Source organism: Tachypleus tridentatus, chromosome 11 (assembly GCF_004210375.1).
Source record: "Tachypleus tridentatus isolate NWPU-2018 chromosome 11, ASM421037v1, whole genome shotgun sequence".
Taxonomy (NCBI): domain Eukaryota; kingdom Metazoa; phylum Arthropoda; class Merostomata; order Xiphosura; family Limulidae; genus Tachypleus; species Tachypleus tridentatus.
The window spans coordinates 90,613,287-90,630,687 of NC_134835.1; the positions used below are offsets into that span (position 1 = coordinate 90,613,287).

The 17,401-nt window shown below is 30.5% G+C and overlaps 1 protein-coding gene across 4 annotated transcripts in view; it reads left to right on the top strand.

Moving 5' to 3' along the window:
- LOC143232746 (protogenin A-like) overlaps positions 1 to 17,401 on the top strand; it is a 154,862-nt gene that overhangs the window by 94,505 nt on the left and 42,956 nt on the right. For all 4 annotated transcript variants that reach the window (XM_076468543.1, XM_076468544.1, XM_076468545.1 and 1 more), the window contains 4 exons: positions 1,136 to 1,411; positions 2,868 to 2,996; positions 13,936 to 14,097; positions 17,071 to 17,262. In XM_076468543.1, the coding sequence (XP_076324658.1) occupies positions 1,136 to 1,411; positions 2,868 to 2,996; positions 13,936 to 14,097; positions 17,071 to 17,262 (759 nt within the window). The remainder of the gene's footprint in view (positions 1 to 1,135; positions 1,412 to 2,867; positions 2,997 to 13,935; positions 14,098 to 17,070; positions 17,263 to 17,401) is intronic.

Sequence of the window (17,401 nt, forward strand, 5' to 3'; positions counted from 1 at the left end):
TATATAAATGATGCAAATTACTGATAATTTATCAACTGTACATATAAAGGAGAAAAACTGGTATGTGTTAAATGAGAATGTGTGTTTGATCTGTTTCTTTTGAGTAGGGATAGTTTTGTATTTCAGTGTCTGTTTCTTTACTTGTATTGTAGAGAAAGTTCATGTTTACAGCTCTGGAAAAAGAAGCTAGAATAATCTACATGACTTTTATTTTTTAAAGAGCTTGGTAAATATAAATATCTGTTTGTGATAAATTATTCTAGGATTAATAGATGGTTTTGAGACTAGTTGAAAGTAAGATTACTTATTACAGAAAAGAACATTACAAATATTCTTTTCTCATAAAAAAAAAAAAAAATTAAATATCTAGTATCAAATTGTCTATACTAAGGCTGCTTGAGTAATGAATTTTAAACATATGGAGCTAAGCCAAGACTAATTAATAAAACAAGAAATACAAGTTTGTTTCTTATAGCTAGAACAATCTCTCCTGTGTTTTCCTTTCCATATATCTAATTAAAGAAAATTAAGAAAAAGGTAAATGTGATGTACCTTAAGAGGTGGAATGTGATATTAAAACTGTGAGGTAAAATAGTGCAAAAATACCAAACTCTGGTTGTTTATTTAAAATCTACAGTCTGCCATATAAATAGGGTAACCATTTTTATTGGTGATCATTTAGGAAAGGTTTTCATACACTGGTCATTACAAATAAAAGATGAGCTTGTTTACTGATATAAGATATTTTCAAGATGCTGACTGTGCACATATAAAGTAAATTAAGGCAGAATTTATTATTAGAACACTAAATTTTGAAAAATCACAAGACAAAGGTTGGATTTACTGTTTTCTGTTGTGTTTATTGCTATCTGTTGGATAGTGTTGAAACTTTTAGCCTTTTTTCTTATCAATTAATAGTATTTATGATGTCATTTATTTTGAAAATTTCAATTCTCATTTCCATTCACTTTAAGAACAATAACTTGGAAAGCAGATAAGGCTATGAGACAAAAGAAAGCATTAGTTTGCTAATAAGGGTAATAATGTTTTCTTTGTTATATACATTATTTCCCGATATATTTTATGTTTTGTTAAGTTTGATGGTTTTGTAATAAAATAAGGTTTTGTTCATCAGTGCCACCAGAATTTCTGATAAAACCTCAGGACGTATCCAAAGCCACACCACAAACAATTCGGTTGAACTGTGTTGCTGATGGAATTCCTTCACCATCAGTTACCTGGTATAAAGATGGAAAACCACTACTCACAAATACTAGAATAAAACTGAAAGGCTCAAGAGAACTTGTTATAACACAAACAGAAGCTGTAGATTCTGGAATCTACCAGTGCATGGCAAGAAATGTTGCTGGAACTAACTTAGCTGCAGCACTACTAACACTAATGTTTAAAGGTAACAAGTATTGTTTTCCCTCTTCTACATAAAAATGTTTGTCAGATAGATTTACATAGTTTTAGTTCTTACTGAAATATTGTAGTATATTCTTGAGTTTTAATTTTGAAGTGAAATGTAACCTACTTCATAATTATAACTTCATTCATATGTATATAGGAAAATGCTTTAGCTGTTAATCCCACTGAAATCTGTAAATTTGATCATTATTTTTTAAACTGATAATTCCAATAAATAAATTTTAGATTTTTTTTTGTGATGTAAAGAATAATTATGATGGTTTGTTAAAATTTCTGACTTGAAGATAAGGTTTTTAAAGCTAATCTAATAATGAATGGCTTTCCTATCTTCAATACCAAAATAATCTTATAGTTTTTTAACATTATTAGGTTTCATTATTTATTCCTAATACTAATTGTGCTTCATGTGACTTCTTCTAGTAAATCAAAATAATACAAATATTACATATTTACATTTTTATTTCACATCAGTTCTCATAGGATATTTTTGTTTTTTAAGTTATTTTGTTGTAGCAGTTACAGCAACAAAGGGAAGTTAAAAGGTATAAAAGTGTAGAAAATCCTTTTTATTTGAAATTTACATGTTTAATGAGATATCACTTAAGTATTCGTTACTTTGCATTATTGCATGATAATCAATTTAACAAATTCTGGTAAAATTCAAGTGAAATAATGAAAATAGAAACATGTTTTAGTAAGAAGTACTCTTATAATAACAGTATTCAAAAGTGATGTCATCTCACTCTAATGGGAAGAAAAATGCTCTTCTGAATATCTATTTATTCATACAGTAAATATTTGTGATGTAAGTACAATAGTGTATCTTTGAAATGTAGCAGTTTTTTACTAATTCTTACAAATGCATTGTACACAAAACATCATATTAGTCTGTTAATTTATGAAGCTTATAGTAAGTTAGTCCAAGCATTAAGGGACTTTTATGTTAAGTAAGACTTTATTTGCATAACTTCTAGAACATAAATTCCTATATAGATATCAAAAGTTATTCTCTGTATCCTAACATTATGTGCAGGCTCAGCTCATTTGACCAATGTTGTAATCAAGTGGTTACAATATAACAAAAAAAATTATAAATCTAAATTATTCTTTTTTCATGAATAAGCATACTTTGTGACAGAAAGACATACATACTATTTATTTTAACATTAACTTTAATTTCTCTGCAGTTGTTCTTTGACTCTCTCAAAAGTGTATATAGCAATATCTATTTATTGCATAGGACAGCTTTGTGTAAACAAAAGTTCCAGTTACTAACATGCTCTTCAAATAACAAGCCACACTTGTGATGCATACATGCTGTTACAAGTATTTTGCTTATTTCATTTAAATTTTCCTATCTATCCTAATAAATTTTTAAATTTTACATTTTGTTTACTTCTATTTGTTTTTAAGAAATTAATGTATTTTGTCATTAGGAAACCAACCATCTGTACCACATGATTTGAAAGCTGAAGCAATATCTAGTACTTCCATGAAGCTCACTTGGAAACCTTCTTCTGGAAATGTACAGGCTTATTCTGTGCATTACTTTCTTCAAGATACTGGTGAGGTATTTTCATATGTAACCATCTGTGTAATTTCTTAAGGTTTAAATTAAAGCAAAAAATTGTGGTTAAAGTCAAATGTTTAAACTATTTGTATTAAGTATAACGATATTTATTGGATATATTCTGGGAAATTATTTTAGTGAAAAGAATCTTAACTCCTGAGTTACAGTACTTCTTTTATTGGATTAACTAATTTAGGTTTGTAAAATATATATAAATAATTTTTTGTTTTTAAATTGATGCAAGAATTGTGCAAAATCTCAAAATAGTAAGGTGAAAGGTGATCAAAAATCACCTCAGTATTAAAAAGGGTCAACTTGGATACCATATAGTGTTTTTTTTTAACATTAAATATTGTTTTGCCCAACAGACACCATGGAAGGAAACAAGTTAATCTGAAAGTAAAGCAGTAATATCCTGTTGTTAAAACTTAATATCAATTGTTATGGATATTTATTTTAGAAATCGTTTTTTGCACAGACCACTTTTGGGCTATTTTTGTGATAAAAGTAAAAATAAAAAATCTTTACTTGAGAATTGCAGAAAATAGCTTGATGTTTTTATTTACTCACATGCTTAAAAATGTCTCTTTTTGTGATAGTGTTTGAGGTCATTCACTTTTCTGGATAAGTTATGCTCTAATCTTTGTCTTCCCTATCAGGCAGTTTACAATGAATAATGGTTTGTTTGTTTTTTGTCTAATATGGGTTGATATATTTTTGTATTACCGTTTACTCAAATGAACTGTGTGGGAAAAATAAAACTTGAGTGCTATATTTAGCTGAAGACTTGATGAAAAACATTCTTGTGGAGTCAGTTTTATGCATTTTATAATTAAAAAAAATATCTATTAAAATATCTTTGTTTCAAACATAAACCAAGTCAGATCCATTGCTATAGGGTACCCACAGTATAATTTGTCTTATTGGGCAAACATCTTATGTTATAAACAGAATCTGTTATGACCTAGTGATTAGGGCAGTCAACTCACAATCTCAAGGTCACAGGCTTGGATTTCATTGTTGAGCATACTTGCTCTTTCAATCATAGGAACATTATATTGTGATGGTAGTCCCACTATTTGTTGGTAAAAAGTAGCCTAAAAATTGACAGTTGGTGGTTTTTATACACAAAAACGTTCAGGGTACCACTTTAAAATTAAGGACAGGTAGAGCAGATAGCCCTGGAGTAACTTCGTAGGAAGTTCAAAAAGAAAAATAAGACAAAAAAAATATATCAACCTCTGATATTATTCTCATTCACTTATTTTTACATTTTTCCCTCACTTTTATTCTGTAATGACTAAAATGTTTTAGTGCAATACTAATTAATATTGTTTCAAATGATTTAGAAGTTATTGACTAATTGTTTTTTTTCTTTTCTTAGCACGTATTTTGTGTCTTTGACAGTATCTGTGTCTTGTGTGTAAAGAGTTCTTTATACTGTGTATTGAGATATCTTAGTTATGTAATAGACATAGTAGAGGGTCAGTCTTAAAGTTTTTTGCTGTTTGTACACATTTGAATGATTATTGTGTCCTTTGCTGATACACTATTTTCACTTAAGGTAAGGTTTGTAATTTTTTAAAGATCATTTGGTTCCATTTAACATCTTTCTGTAAGGGCAGAATATCACATAATGGATATTTTAGGGTGGTTTCATTTCTACTTTAAGAACTTTAGGGGTAATTACCTTCCCATAACTGGCTGTAGATGCTGAAAGGCAATAGGTGTAGACATTGTGAGCGTAAGCTATGTACCCCAAAGTTGTTTTCCATGATAGCTGACTAGTTTATTAATAGTGTTTGAATATTGCCTGATGATTGGGATATCTGCAGTGCATTTGGGTGCTATTACCACAGACATTATCCATTATGATATCACATTGAGAACTGGGACTTAACAATAGCAATGACTATTTTATAGAAATTTCATTATTGTTTTACAGTGCTGATTTAATTTCCTATTAACAACTAATGTAACTAATAGTATTAGAGCTTTTTATTTAGTGAAAAATGATGTTATGGTGTTGCTTTATTGCCATTTTTTTCTTTCCTATTGAGGAATCTTCTACCACCTTTGTATACTGATAAATAACCTAACTAGCTATTTGACAGTTATTTAGATCTGTTACTTTAATTCATGAAAAACTGATTTGTAATTTTTCAAGATGCTTAACTTGTCGAGCCGTCAAGGATTTTTAGCATGTTAACTAAAGTATATTACGGTGTAAAATGTATTATGTAATTTATTTATTAACTTGTGGTATATATGGTTTTAAGTATGTAGGACAAACAACTAATTCTTTACATTTAAAAATTAACCTACATTGATCTCAAAGTAATAAGGGTTTTTCTCATTCAATCGAAATTGATAAATTTAATAAACATTCATTTAATATTGGCAAAACTGTATAAAGCAAATCTGTTAATGGAAAGAGAAGAATTCTTTTTTTTTTTTTCAAATAAATTTATGAATTAAAATTAGGATTTTCAAAGTAAAATTGATGAATTTGTAAGTGGAAATACTTGTATTAGAAACTTGTTTTGCATAAAACAAGCAATAAACAAAATAAGTATTAGAAAAAAAAGAAAAAATGGGCTAATTTTGGAAAATTTTTTAAAAAAATTTAGATTCTGTTCTAGACAAATCTGTTAATTTAGCAAAATTTATAATAAAACAATTATTTGAATTAAGATACAAAAATTATTTGTCTCTGAAAATATATGTTAAATCCTGAATTTAAACATATTAATATTAAATATTTAATTGTAGTTTTAATTGCATTGATTAAAATGGAATCAAGTACCAATAAATATTTCAGAAATAAAACAAGTTTTATATAGTAATAGATCTTTAGACATAAAATATGTGATGATATACTTCTACTCTACCTAATCCATAAAAGTGTTGAAAACATTTTCCTCATAATTTTTTTCAATCTTTAATTAGCTTTAAATATAATGAATGTATAGGACCTTGATATTTAATATAAAAATATTCATTGAAGAAATGTTTTCAACAGAAGTTGCCAGATTGTCTTGAAACTGTAATAATAGTAATTTGTGTGTAATTATATAATTACAGGTAACTGAGAGGATATTACAGACAAGAAATTAAAATCATTATTAGAAAAAAGTACTAAATTTAGAATTTTAAAAAAGACAAAAAATGTAAAATATTAAAAGATTTTGAGAAAAATATTGATAATTATAATATTAAAATGAATCTAGGGCAACTGCCAGTGGAGAATTGCTGGTATGGGACAACTGCTGGCAAGATTTGAGCAATCCAGATCTTCTGACCAGGATTACTCAGACACAGATGTATATATATATATATATATATTGTTATATGCAATAACATACACATAAATTATAGAACTCATTTGTAATATTGTCCTTTCAGCAGTTGTACACTATTAGTTTTCCTGTTCCCTATTAAAATGTATAAGATATCTCACTATCCTCTGTATTTCGTCTTTGAATGCAAATTATATTTTATTAATTACATACAAAATTGATAATGAATTTTAACATTATCTCAATATAAAAGATATATTTCTTTTAATGTCTTTGAAAATAATACAAGTTCAAGTAGCTGGCTGAAATTTCAGCTGTGTGTGTAAAAAATTATATGTAAAAATTTTTATTACTGAAATTAATACTGTAAACACATTTACAAAAAGTATTTTAAAGAAAAGTACTGTTATTATTAATTCAAACAAAGCCATTAAAAATGGAATATACCAAGAAATTATTCCTGTTTTAACTTGCCATTTTTATTTGCAATTCTGAAATTGCATACGAATCCCTTTAAGTTTGATTCATTATCACTTTTTTAAATACAGTTATAAAATTTGTCTTTATTGTACTCAATAACATTTTAGATTTCTTATTTGAAAGATAAAAATACTGTTATCAAATAATCCATATCAATTTTGGATTATTAAATATAACATTCCAGTTTTTGATTGTTTAAATAATTTAAAATCTTCAATAAACAGCCAACTCTGTTTCTGCATATAAATTCACCACACTGTATGCTAAAACATATTTGAAGACTAAATAGGGTATTCATTGACCTCTTCAGTACTTTTGTAAATGCAGAAGTAAATATTCCAATGTTGAGATTTACTAAAATTTGATGTAAAAATATATTTCACTTTTGTATTTATAATAGTTTTATTACTTTCAACAAAGAATGAGTATTCCAATGGGGCAAATTTCTCTTCAAGCATGGCCAACCTGTATCTGTTCTTTTATGAAAACTTGTTTCTGAATCAGGTATTAAATTCTAATTTATACATCTATGCTTTCTGTTACACAGATGATTTGGTTTCCATAAATAGCTTGAATTTTACTCCTAATTTAATATATCAAAAATAACTCTCAATAAAATGAAGCAACAGTAATGGTATTCATGCTAATCATTTAGATTTAGATATTGTAGAGGGCAGGGTACTGTTAACTATTTTTGATAAAAGAAGGGAATTTAATTTTCCCATTTTTGGTCTATCCACCCACAATAGTGTTATTCAGCATATAATTTCAAAAGGTATTATTATATCTCAATTAAAATGGTTTTTAATATTCTGTACCAATGGTAATTCTTTTATGGATAATGTATTATTTATAAATAAATTGAAATATAATTGATATAAAGACTGGCAATTAAATAAATTCTTTACACTTTTTTATAACAAATATAAAAACATTTAAAAAATTAACTTTAGATTATGGAAAATACTTTATGGAGACAATAGAAGTTCTTGGTTATTCTTGATTTAGGCCTGATATGGCCATGTGGTTAAGGTGCTTGACTCGTAACCTGAGAGTCGTAGGTTCAGACTCTGTTATATTAAATATGCTTGCTCTTTCAGCCATGAGGGTGTTATAATGTGATGGTCAGTCCTACTATTCATTGGTAAAAGAGTAGCTCAAGAGTTTGCAGTGGGTGGTGATGACTAGCTGCCTTCCCTCTGGTCTTGCATTGCTAAATTAGGGATGGCTAGTGCAGATAGCTCTCATGCAGCTTTGCACAAAATTCAGAAAAAACAAACAATACTTTTAATTTATAAGTAACTGACTTTGAAAATATAATTTTATTCAGTATACTGAAACAGAAAAATTAACTCAAAATATTTGGTCTTGTCTTGGCTTTCCCATCTTTTACTCCAAAAGAAATGGAGGATGTTGGGTTTCTAAGAACTGTTAAGGTTGGGTTTGTAGTTTTCTTTAGTTCTGTTTAACACATTTGTGTAAGGGTTGGGAGGTTGGTTTTGTTTTATGTCTGCTTAAAGAACTTTAAAGTAACTCTCTTGTAAGAAGGGGCATAGATCCTGAGGGGGATGGGGGGTATACATTTTAGGTGGGGGGTATGGTGCATACAATCATCCCCCTTTACAGTTTGGTCTGTTGAATTGTTTTATTGCATCACAGGCCTACAAATTGTGTGTTTGTTCTTGTGATTCTCATGTTCTTACCAATCGAATTACATAATTAGGCCTAGATGTAGGCTTTTTCAGTAGCCGAAATGTACAACTTTGATATAGGCATGCTTCTAAGCTTTTCGATCTAAGCGATTGTTCGTAAGTATCAGTCAGTAGGCCTAAGTATACATGCAAGGCTTGCAAGCACTATCACAGAATCTACTTATGTATTGTATGTAGTGTAAGATTAAGTAAAATTTTCATCACAACAGATTGAACAGAGCAGGAAATAGAAAAATATTACTCCCAAGGGTAAACTCCTGTGATCTAGATCTGGCAGGCCATTTGTAGCTGCATCAATCTTGTGTATATTGTGTGGTTTAACTATGCCATTTGTTCTTATGCGTGTCTAGCCAGTTTTATTGTTGAACGCCTTACTCTCCTTAGCTGCCGAAGCTGCTGACCATGGTGTACGTTTAGTGTACAGTTAACGACAGGTTCAGGCTGCTCAGATCAAGACGCACCCTACATCACCCTTCTTCACTCCCTTTAGTCTGAGCCTGGATTTTACAACAGGGCTCATTAGACCTGTGTTTGTGGCCCTCATTAATCCATGAAATTTCAGATTATCACCGCTCTCTAATAAGGTGCTGGTGCTTTATGGTAAAAGAACAATATATTCTCTTATCATAGATAGTAAAAATATTGTATTTTCTTGTATAATTAGAACACAAAAGGAGCGATTTCAACGGCCTGAAGCCTCTACTCGAATTGTATTGCTAGTTTTTGTTTAGGTGTTTTTATTTAATAGACGTGCTTATAGACATTATATCACAACGTGTTTGCCTTTTGATGAGCTTTAACAGGAATATAATATATTTGTGATTGTTTAAGTATTTTTCGAGAAACTTGCAAATACTTGTGTTGTAACTGACACATATTATTGTCCCAGCGATGCCCAGGAGGTCAGTCAACTCTAGTCACTGTGAGGTTTGCGCGTGTTTCACTTAAATACATTGCACAGTTTAGTCCTACTTCCATTCTGTTCTATCTTCATTTCTTGTACGCTAGAGTTTTTCAATAAAGACTGTATTTTAGCCTGTTGAGTCATCTGGGAAACAGATTCCAATTATGACAAGTATGAGCCTGAAACTTTCTGATATTAGATAGTTCTGCAAGCCAGTTACTAGTACTACAAGTGGCGATACAGATAATCCAACAATTTCAAGCAAAGGAATAGAAATTTGCCATACAGAGGAAATACCATGTTCATCAGAGGACGAGTCTGAAAATGCGTGTGCAACTACTGCACATCATAAACCACCAGATAGTTGTGAAACAAGTTTGTACAGTAATGAAAAATCTGACACTCCACAGATACAGTGTGGAAAGCCATATCATCCAGATGCACAACTAATACCATGACAGAAAGCAAAATATCAACTTCCAGGGCAAGTGGTTTGAGTTCCCATGGTTGCACTACAACAGTCAGATTCAAAAAGTTGTATGCTTTCATTGTGCCAAGGCAGAAAATAGAGGCCTTTTTACAGGGAAATTGGAGAGGCCAGTGGATTATACCTTCATATCCACCAATTTTTGCAACTGGAAAAAGGCAAAACAGAAATTCAATGAACACCAATCCTCCTCTCAGCACAGATTTGCTATATCTCCAGAAGGTTCACTTGATGTAACTCCAGTGACTGTCCAGTTACACGATGGAAAAAAGGAGCAGCAGGAAGAATGCAAAAGAAGTCTAGCCAAAATATTCAGAAGTTTACATTTCTTACTGCATGAAGGTTTAGCATTACGTGGACATACTGATACGGAGGGGAACTTCCTGCAGTTAATGAAGCACCTGGAAGAGGAAGATCCTGAGTTGATGGCCTACTTGTCAAAGAAAACCACATTCACATCACACAAGGCTCAGAATGAAATAATGGAGATGTTCAGCCATCCATTACTGAGGAACATAGCAAAGTAAAATCTTTGCATTAATGGTTGATGGCACTCAAGATGTTACAGGTGCCAAACAGGAAGCAATATGTGTAGGATAAGTAGATGAGAACCTTAACATCCATGAGACATTTCTTTGTTTGTACAGTGTTTCCAGTACAACTGGTGAAACAATATTTTCGACTGGATGTACTGACTGGACTCAATTTACCACTGTCAGGATCAAGAGCACAAACTTATGATGGAGCTGCTAACATGAGTGGTGCATACAGTGGATGCCAGGCAGAAATAAAAGAGAAGCAACCGTCAGCTTTGTTTTTTCACTGCAGAACACACCAGGCTAATTTAATAATTCAACATGCAGTTGAAGCTTGTGAATGTGTTAGAGATTCTATCCAGTGGGTACATGAACTTGGTGTTTTGCTTCAGAGGTCAGGCAAATACAAGACAATCTTTGAAAATATTGTATCATTAGACAGCCACAATTGTCCAGTTAAATACATCTGCCCACTGTGTCCAACACGCTTGTTGTGCTACCTATCTGCAATTAATGTGCTAATGATTACTGCAGTGACATTGTTGATTCTTTGTCAGAATTAGCAAATGCAAAATCAGATGTAGTAGTGAAAGCACGAGGTCTGCTGGACAGATTGGACAAAGGAAAGACAGTTTTAGGATTGTTGATGGCTCAGCATCCATTAGCTGCATTAGAGGAACTAAACCGTTCATTCCAAGCAAAATCAGCGACAGTATCTGGCATGATTGAAGCATCTGCAATGACAGTTGATCAAGCAGGTATTGCGAACAGAGGAAAATTACAACAAGATATTTGATGAAGCTGAGAAAAAGATAACTTCCCTAGATCTGGTGCCTATTGAACTACCACGCATTCGCAGACCCCCCAGAAGGATCACAGGTGATGGCTCAGCACACCATTCTGCAACAACTAGAGATTACTACAGAAGCCAATATTTTGAATTTGTGGACACCATCATAAAACATCTGACCACTAGATTTAATGCAGACAACAATGATTTAAGGCTTGAGAATATGATCACATCTGGCTAGATTGTCAACTAGGTTATAAACTTCTATCCAGAAATCTCTGCACAACAGCTCGAGTTTCAGTTGCCCATGTTCAAAGGAACAACAAAAGCAGTATCTCTGAAAGGTGCCAAGGATGCTTACTGTAAAATGCATGAAACAAACCAGCAGATGTTTAGTGAAGTGTTTCTTCTCATGAAAATTTTGCTTGTATGTCCAGTATCCAGCTGCGAATGTGAGCACAGCTTTTCTGCATTAAGACGGTTGAAGATGTGGTGAAGGTCAACTATATCTCAGTGCTGCCTCAACCATGTGGCAGTTTGTCACACTCACAAAGATGAGGTTGACAAGATAAATGTAGAAGAGCTTATGAAAGAATTCATAAACAGATCATTGCAAAGGAGATCTATGTTTGGGAACATGTAGACTAGAGGACTAAATGAATCTTATTTCAATGATAAGTATGAATAATTATGTGCTACATTATATTGATGTGTAATTTTCAAGAGTTTGCAAAGACATTTTAATTATTTTTATCAAAAACATGAACAGTTTTTCAGATGATATAAACTTATCAAGGGTAATCACTAATTTTATTAATATTTGAAAACGTAATTCATGCAATGAAAGTTATTAGTAACCTTGTCAAGTATAATGGCCATCTTTAATACTCTGCAGTGTGCAGGAATAAATTCATGTGGCAGTTAATTTGTGACACATTTGTCTTATTTTATTAACATTTTGAAAACTGTTCACAACACCTCACTTATACAAACCTACATGGAAACCTTGAAGTATCGTGGCAACAAGATTACTCTGTGACTGAATGTTTACAGCTTTCAGGTTCACGTAATCAGAGATTACCAATTTGAAAATTGAACAGTCCACATAAGTGGTTGCAAAAATCATCCCCTCCCATTGGGTGTAAAAAAATCTACACCCCTGCTTGTAAGAACTGTTAAGATAAGGAGAGATTTGCATATAGTAGAAATTTTAGGGTGATTTCATTTCTACTTTAAGGATAATTGTCTTCCCCTAAATGGCTTTAGACAGGGAAAAGCAGTAGGAGTTGGCACACTGTGTGTAATCTCAACTCCATACCCTTAATTGATTTTCCATGTTTGCTGGCTAGCTTATCAATGGTGTTTGGATAAATGGAATACTCCAGTTCATATAGGTGCTATTACCACAGGCATTATCCATTGTGACATTGGGTTGATAACTAGAACTGACAATGGCAATGCTCATTTTATGTATGTGCATGTACTATCATATTTCTGTCATAAATAATGGAGAAAGTACTACCAACTCCATCCAATAGTATACTCTGATCTCGCATTTCATAGTTAACTAAAGTAAATAAAATTTGTGAAATCAAACTTGACCAACAAAGAGGCAGTAAAATGTAGTTGAGGCAGTTGGACATCAGTAAATTCCTTTGTGAGCCAATCGAAATTAAGATGGTTTATGAAATGAATTCATTCTTGGAATAACCATTAGTAAAAATCGATTAGATTAACAATTTCTAATACATAGGAAATCCAGTGCATGTTTCAACAATCGCTTTCATGCCATGTTGTTTAGTAACAAAAGTATAATCTAATATTGTTGTTAGCTTACCTACTAAAATGTAAAATAACATGTATAGAAAACAAAACTGAGAAAATATTTATTAATTTCATAATTTAAAATATATATAATTAAAAATGTTTGTTTTATACAAAAGCATTGGTGATATAACATAAAATAACTTAATTCAGAAATAATTTGAGTTTTGGAGTTACAAACATTTATGCATGATAAATTTTATGCACTTGGCTGTAAACTAGGTAATCTCATGCTATGTTTTGACATTAGGTTTATTGTAGTAATACTTACTACACTTATAAGATTTCATGGCCCCTTGCACTCCTTCACAAAAATCATGATGGGCAGGCAGTGATCAAACTGTTCTATAGTGTTTGATGTGACACACACTGGACTAGATATGTGTATTTAAATATGTTTGTAATGGTTAGTGAAACTTCTTGTTTAAAAATGAAATAAAAGAAATCAATAAGTATATATTTTACATCTGCTTTGGAAAATTTTGTAGAGACGTTTAATTGCATGGAATGCATAATTTTTTTCCATTTATGGTCTTAGAATTTCACAGGCTTTGAATATGTCTGTATAATGTGAACATAACTGAATTTTAATGAGACAACTAAGTTTTACAGGAAGGATTGGAGAGAAACAAGCTTGGAAATAATTTGTATATATTTCTTTTAACAGTTTAGAGCTTCAAGAGTCTGGTTATTTCCAAAAATTATTAAAACTGGTAGTTGAGAAAAATTTCAGATTTTTCTATTTTACTTTTTATCTAGGCAGAAGTAAACTTAGGTACAGCAACCTTCCACCCAAAAGACAATGAGGAAAACAAGTGTGCAAGATAATATTTTAAAGGATGTTACGAATATGCATTCAAAGATCATGAAAATAACCATTCAAGTTTTGCTTATTTCATTAGGTGGTGACAGTGCTCTTGAATATGATGTGGTGTCAGTAGATACAGAAGAGAAGATAAATAATCTTAAACCATTTACAAACTACAGTTTCTATGTGAGGGCCTACACTGGAATTACTGCCAGTGAAAAATCAGATGTGATTACTCAACAGACACAGGAAGATGGTATGTATATCATAAGCCAAATTTAATAAAGGTATGAAAACAACTGTGCAATTTATTATGTACATTTTTCACAACTAGAGAAGTGTGGTATTTTCATATGTGATTTCCTTATATTTAATATTGTTTGGCAAAGAATGTCTGGACTCTTCATGGTTATTTAAGTTTTTTGTTTTGTTTTTTTTCACAAAAATACTATTTCAAAGTATCATTTTACTCTTGCAGCAGGTCACAGCCATGCCATTGTGTTTGTTGACTTGCATTCAAAATTTTATTGAACTGATATTTTATGAATTTGTCAGTAAGTCAGTCAAATTGTAGATTACAAATCAAAATTTGATAATATATAAGTTAATTTCTTAATTTAAAAGTAAATATTAAAAAACACATCTAAATATAGATTTTAGTATGTTGAATGCAGCACTGGTTAAAATTAAATGTGTGTGATGTCAAAATACTAAATCTATAGTTTCATAAAAAATTAGGAACTCAAGCTACTAATGTTATCAAACTAGAAGATAAAATAAGAACCTTGTTGTTGTTTTTTTATTTTCTTGAAGTATGGCTTATGTAACTGAATCAAACACATTGGCTCCATTCAACCTTTTACATTTTTGAAAATGGTCACTTAATACACTTCAATATATGACATGTGAACCATTCAACAGCTTAGAATGTCCTCTTAGTGGTTTTCTTAGTCATTTTAATCTGAGAAAGTCTACCACATTCTTTCAATCCAAGATTTCAAGGAGGTAGGTTATCTGCTTGAAGTCTTGTATTTTTGTTAATCTAAATGCATCTTAGTTACCAAGCTTAATAAATTATAGTGGAATTCTACAGTATCAGTGTAGTTAATGATTTTTTTTGGTTTTTCAACTGTATATATATAAAACCTAAAAAAAATTTGTTTGGTATCCTCCACATGCAAAATTTTAAAAGGCTTAGCAACATATATCCAGCCTCAGCTGAGTATAAAGGTCAAATTGAGAAGAGAGAATTGTTTTCTATGCTTCTTTATTCATTGTTTAGTATTTTAAGAAAAGTTTAATAATTTATTTCTACATAGTAATAATCTCTCTCTCTCTCTCTCATATATATATATAACATATAACAATTGAAATGTGACTGTATATTACAAAGTACTAGTCCACTAAAACACAGCTAAGATGGAAGACTAAAGTAAAGGACAGTTTTATATTATTGGTTATCTAACATGAGTGCATGTGCACCTTGCCAATGAAAGTTATGTAATATTAGCTAGGCACAACTCGAAGGTCAGTATATTGTTATGAGACTGAAGTTACTTAGCCTAAACATTTGTATTTTCATGTTATAATATGTAGTCATTCTAGCAGGGAAAAAGCATAATTTATATTTATTTCCTATTCTTTTTTTTATGATAGTCACAAGGTTGTTCAAATGACAGACCACACAGTTAGAGTATAGAAAATAACATAAAATATAATGTCTTACTGAAAAGAAATATTTGAAATGCATTTAGGAGGTTTTAGAGATTACAAAAATATTTGAGATTTTTGTGACGAAAAATAGTTTTTCAAATCATAACATGAAATTACTTTGCACTCAGACTAGTAATGAAACTGTTTTTACAAACAAGATGCACATGCTTTACAAAAAGTTACAGTGCAAATGTGTGGATGAATTTGTGTATATAATTACAAAGCTCATTGCAGAAGGATTAATACAGTTATGGTGGGCTTATATTGAATAGAATATTTGTGTTCTCTAATTATAATAAAGGTACGATGTTCCAGTGCTATTTTGCAAATGTTTATAGAAATCGTGGAGAGAAGTAGAATGCCATTTTACAGTTGCCCTCAAGCTCATTTTGCAACCAGCAGTGCAGTACTGTATTTCTAATTATATTTTACACTTTTAGTGTAGCTATGAATTTCTAGTTGTATGAACAAGACAACAATTAATTTTTTAGTTAATACTCTGTATACAGATGGTGGAATCTTGATAAAATTTACATTTCACAAGATTTTTTACAGAGTTACACTCAAAATTTAATTAAGTTACAATATTAGTAATGTAGGTCAACAAACTTGGCAGCATTAAAATGTTAGCTGTAATTCAAACTTTTGTACTATCTAAGTTTTAAGTACAAGTAGCTCCTGATGTGTGTGGACTGAAGTTTTTCCTCTGAAAGAGTAATGGAAATTTTAAACTAATGTATAGTTTGGTTAGAAAGCTACTGAAGTTGTAGTAGTTTTTGGTCATTCTGATTTAGTGCCATATATATTTTAGGTTGCAAAATGTATATCTAAAAGCTACACAAATTAATGTTTGGTCAACAAACAGTTAGGAAAAAGAAGACTTACTAATATGGGCAACCAAATGTAAATTTGCATAGGGCTAATGTATAAGCTCAATTTGTATTTTTTTTATGTACATTTCTAATTTTTTAATAGCTTGTTTTTAAAAAAGTAACTAAAGTGTAAAAATTAAAAAAATTATCAGGTTATATAACAAAAAAAAATCATAATACTTACTCAATGAAAGTATAACATCGAGTTGTATAACCTTAAGCTTCCCTTACCCTAAACTGTTGTATTCCTTTTGGGTGTTATATTGCTTCTTGTATTTAAAGAACAAAAAGAAATAAAGTTAAATGAAAGATCTTGTGAAAAGTTAAAAGGCCTAAAACTAATAAGATAGATAATTGCATGTTACAATTTGCAGTCATTTAAGAAATGAAAAAAATTTTTGATTTTCTTTCACATATTTCAACTTTTATTAAATAATTTCCTTGTAGTTAGTGTTAAGGTAGAGGAAATGAGATAGTTATACTGAAATAAAACTCATGATATTTTAGAAGATTCTTGAGATTATGGAAATGAAATATGAAACTTAGTTGAAAAGAAGTATTTTTATTTGTAGCATGAAAATCTTCTTTCATTCAAACTGATTCAGCAAGGGCTCTGAAAATATTATAATATCTGTTAATTTCAGTTCCTACCATGGCACCTTCAATAATGTTGACATGTATCAATCCAACAACCTTACATGTTGCTTGGGAGGAAATACCTGCTGAGGCTGCTCAAGGGATTATAATTGGTTACCGTATTTTCATTCGTGTTCATAAACAGGCTTCGTTTAACACTATTGAAGTTGGTCCTGGGATTACCGAATATAACATAACAGGTTATAAAATAATTCTTTAAAAATATTGTTAAAAGGATTGTATTTTAGTGTGTAAAGATGTTTCCTTTTTAATAATTTGTAATTAACCAAAGTTTTATACAGAATTATTAAAGAAGTAATAGTTGCTGAACATGTTTTG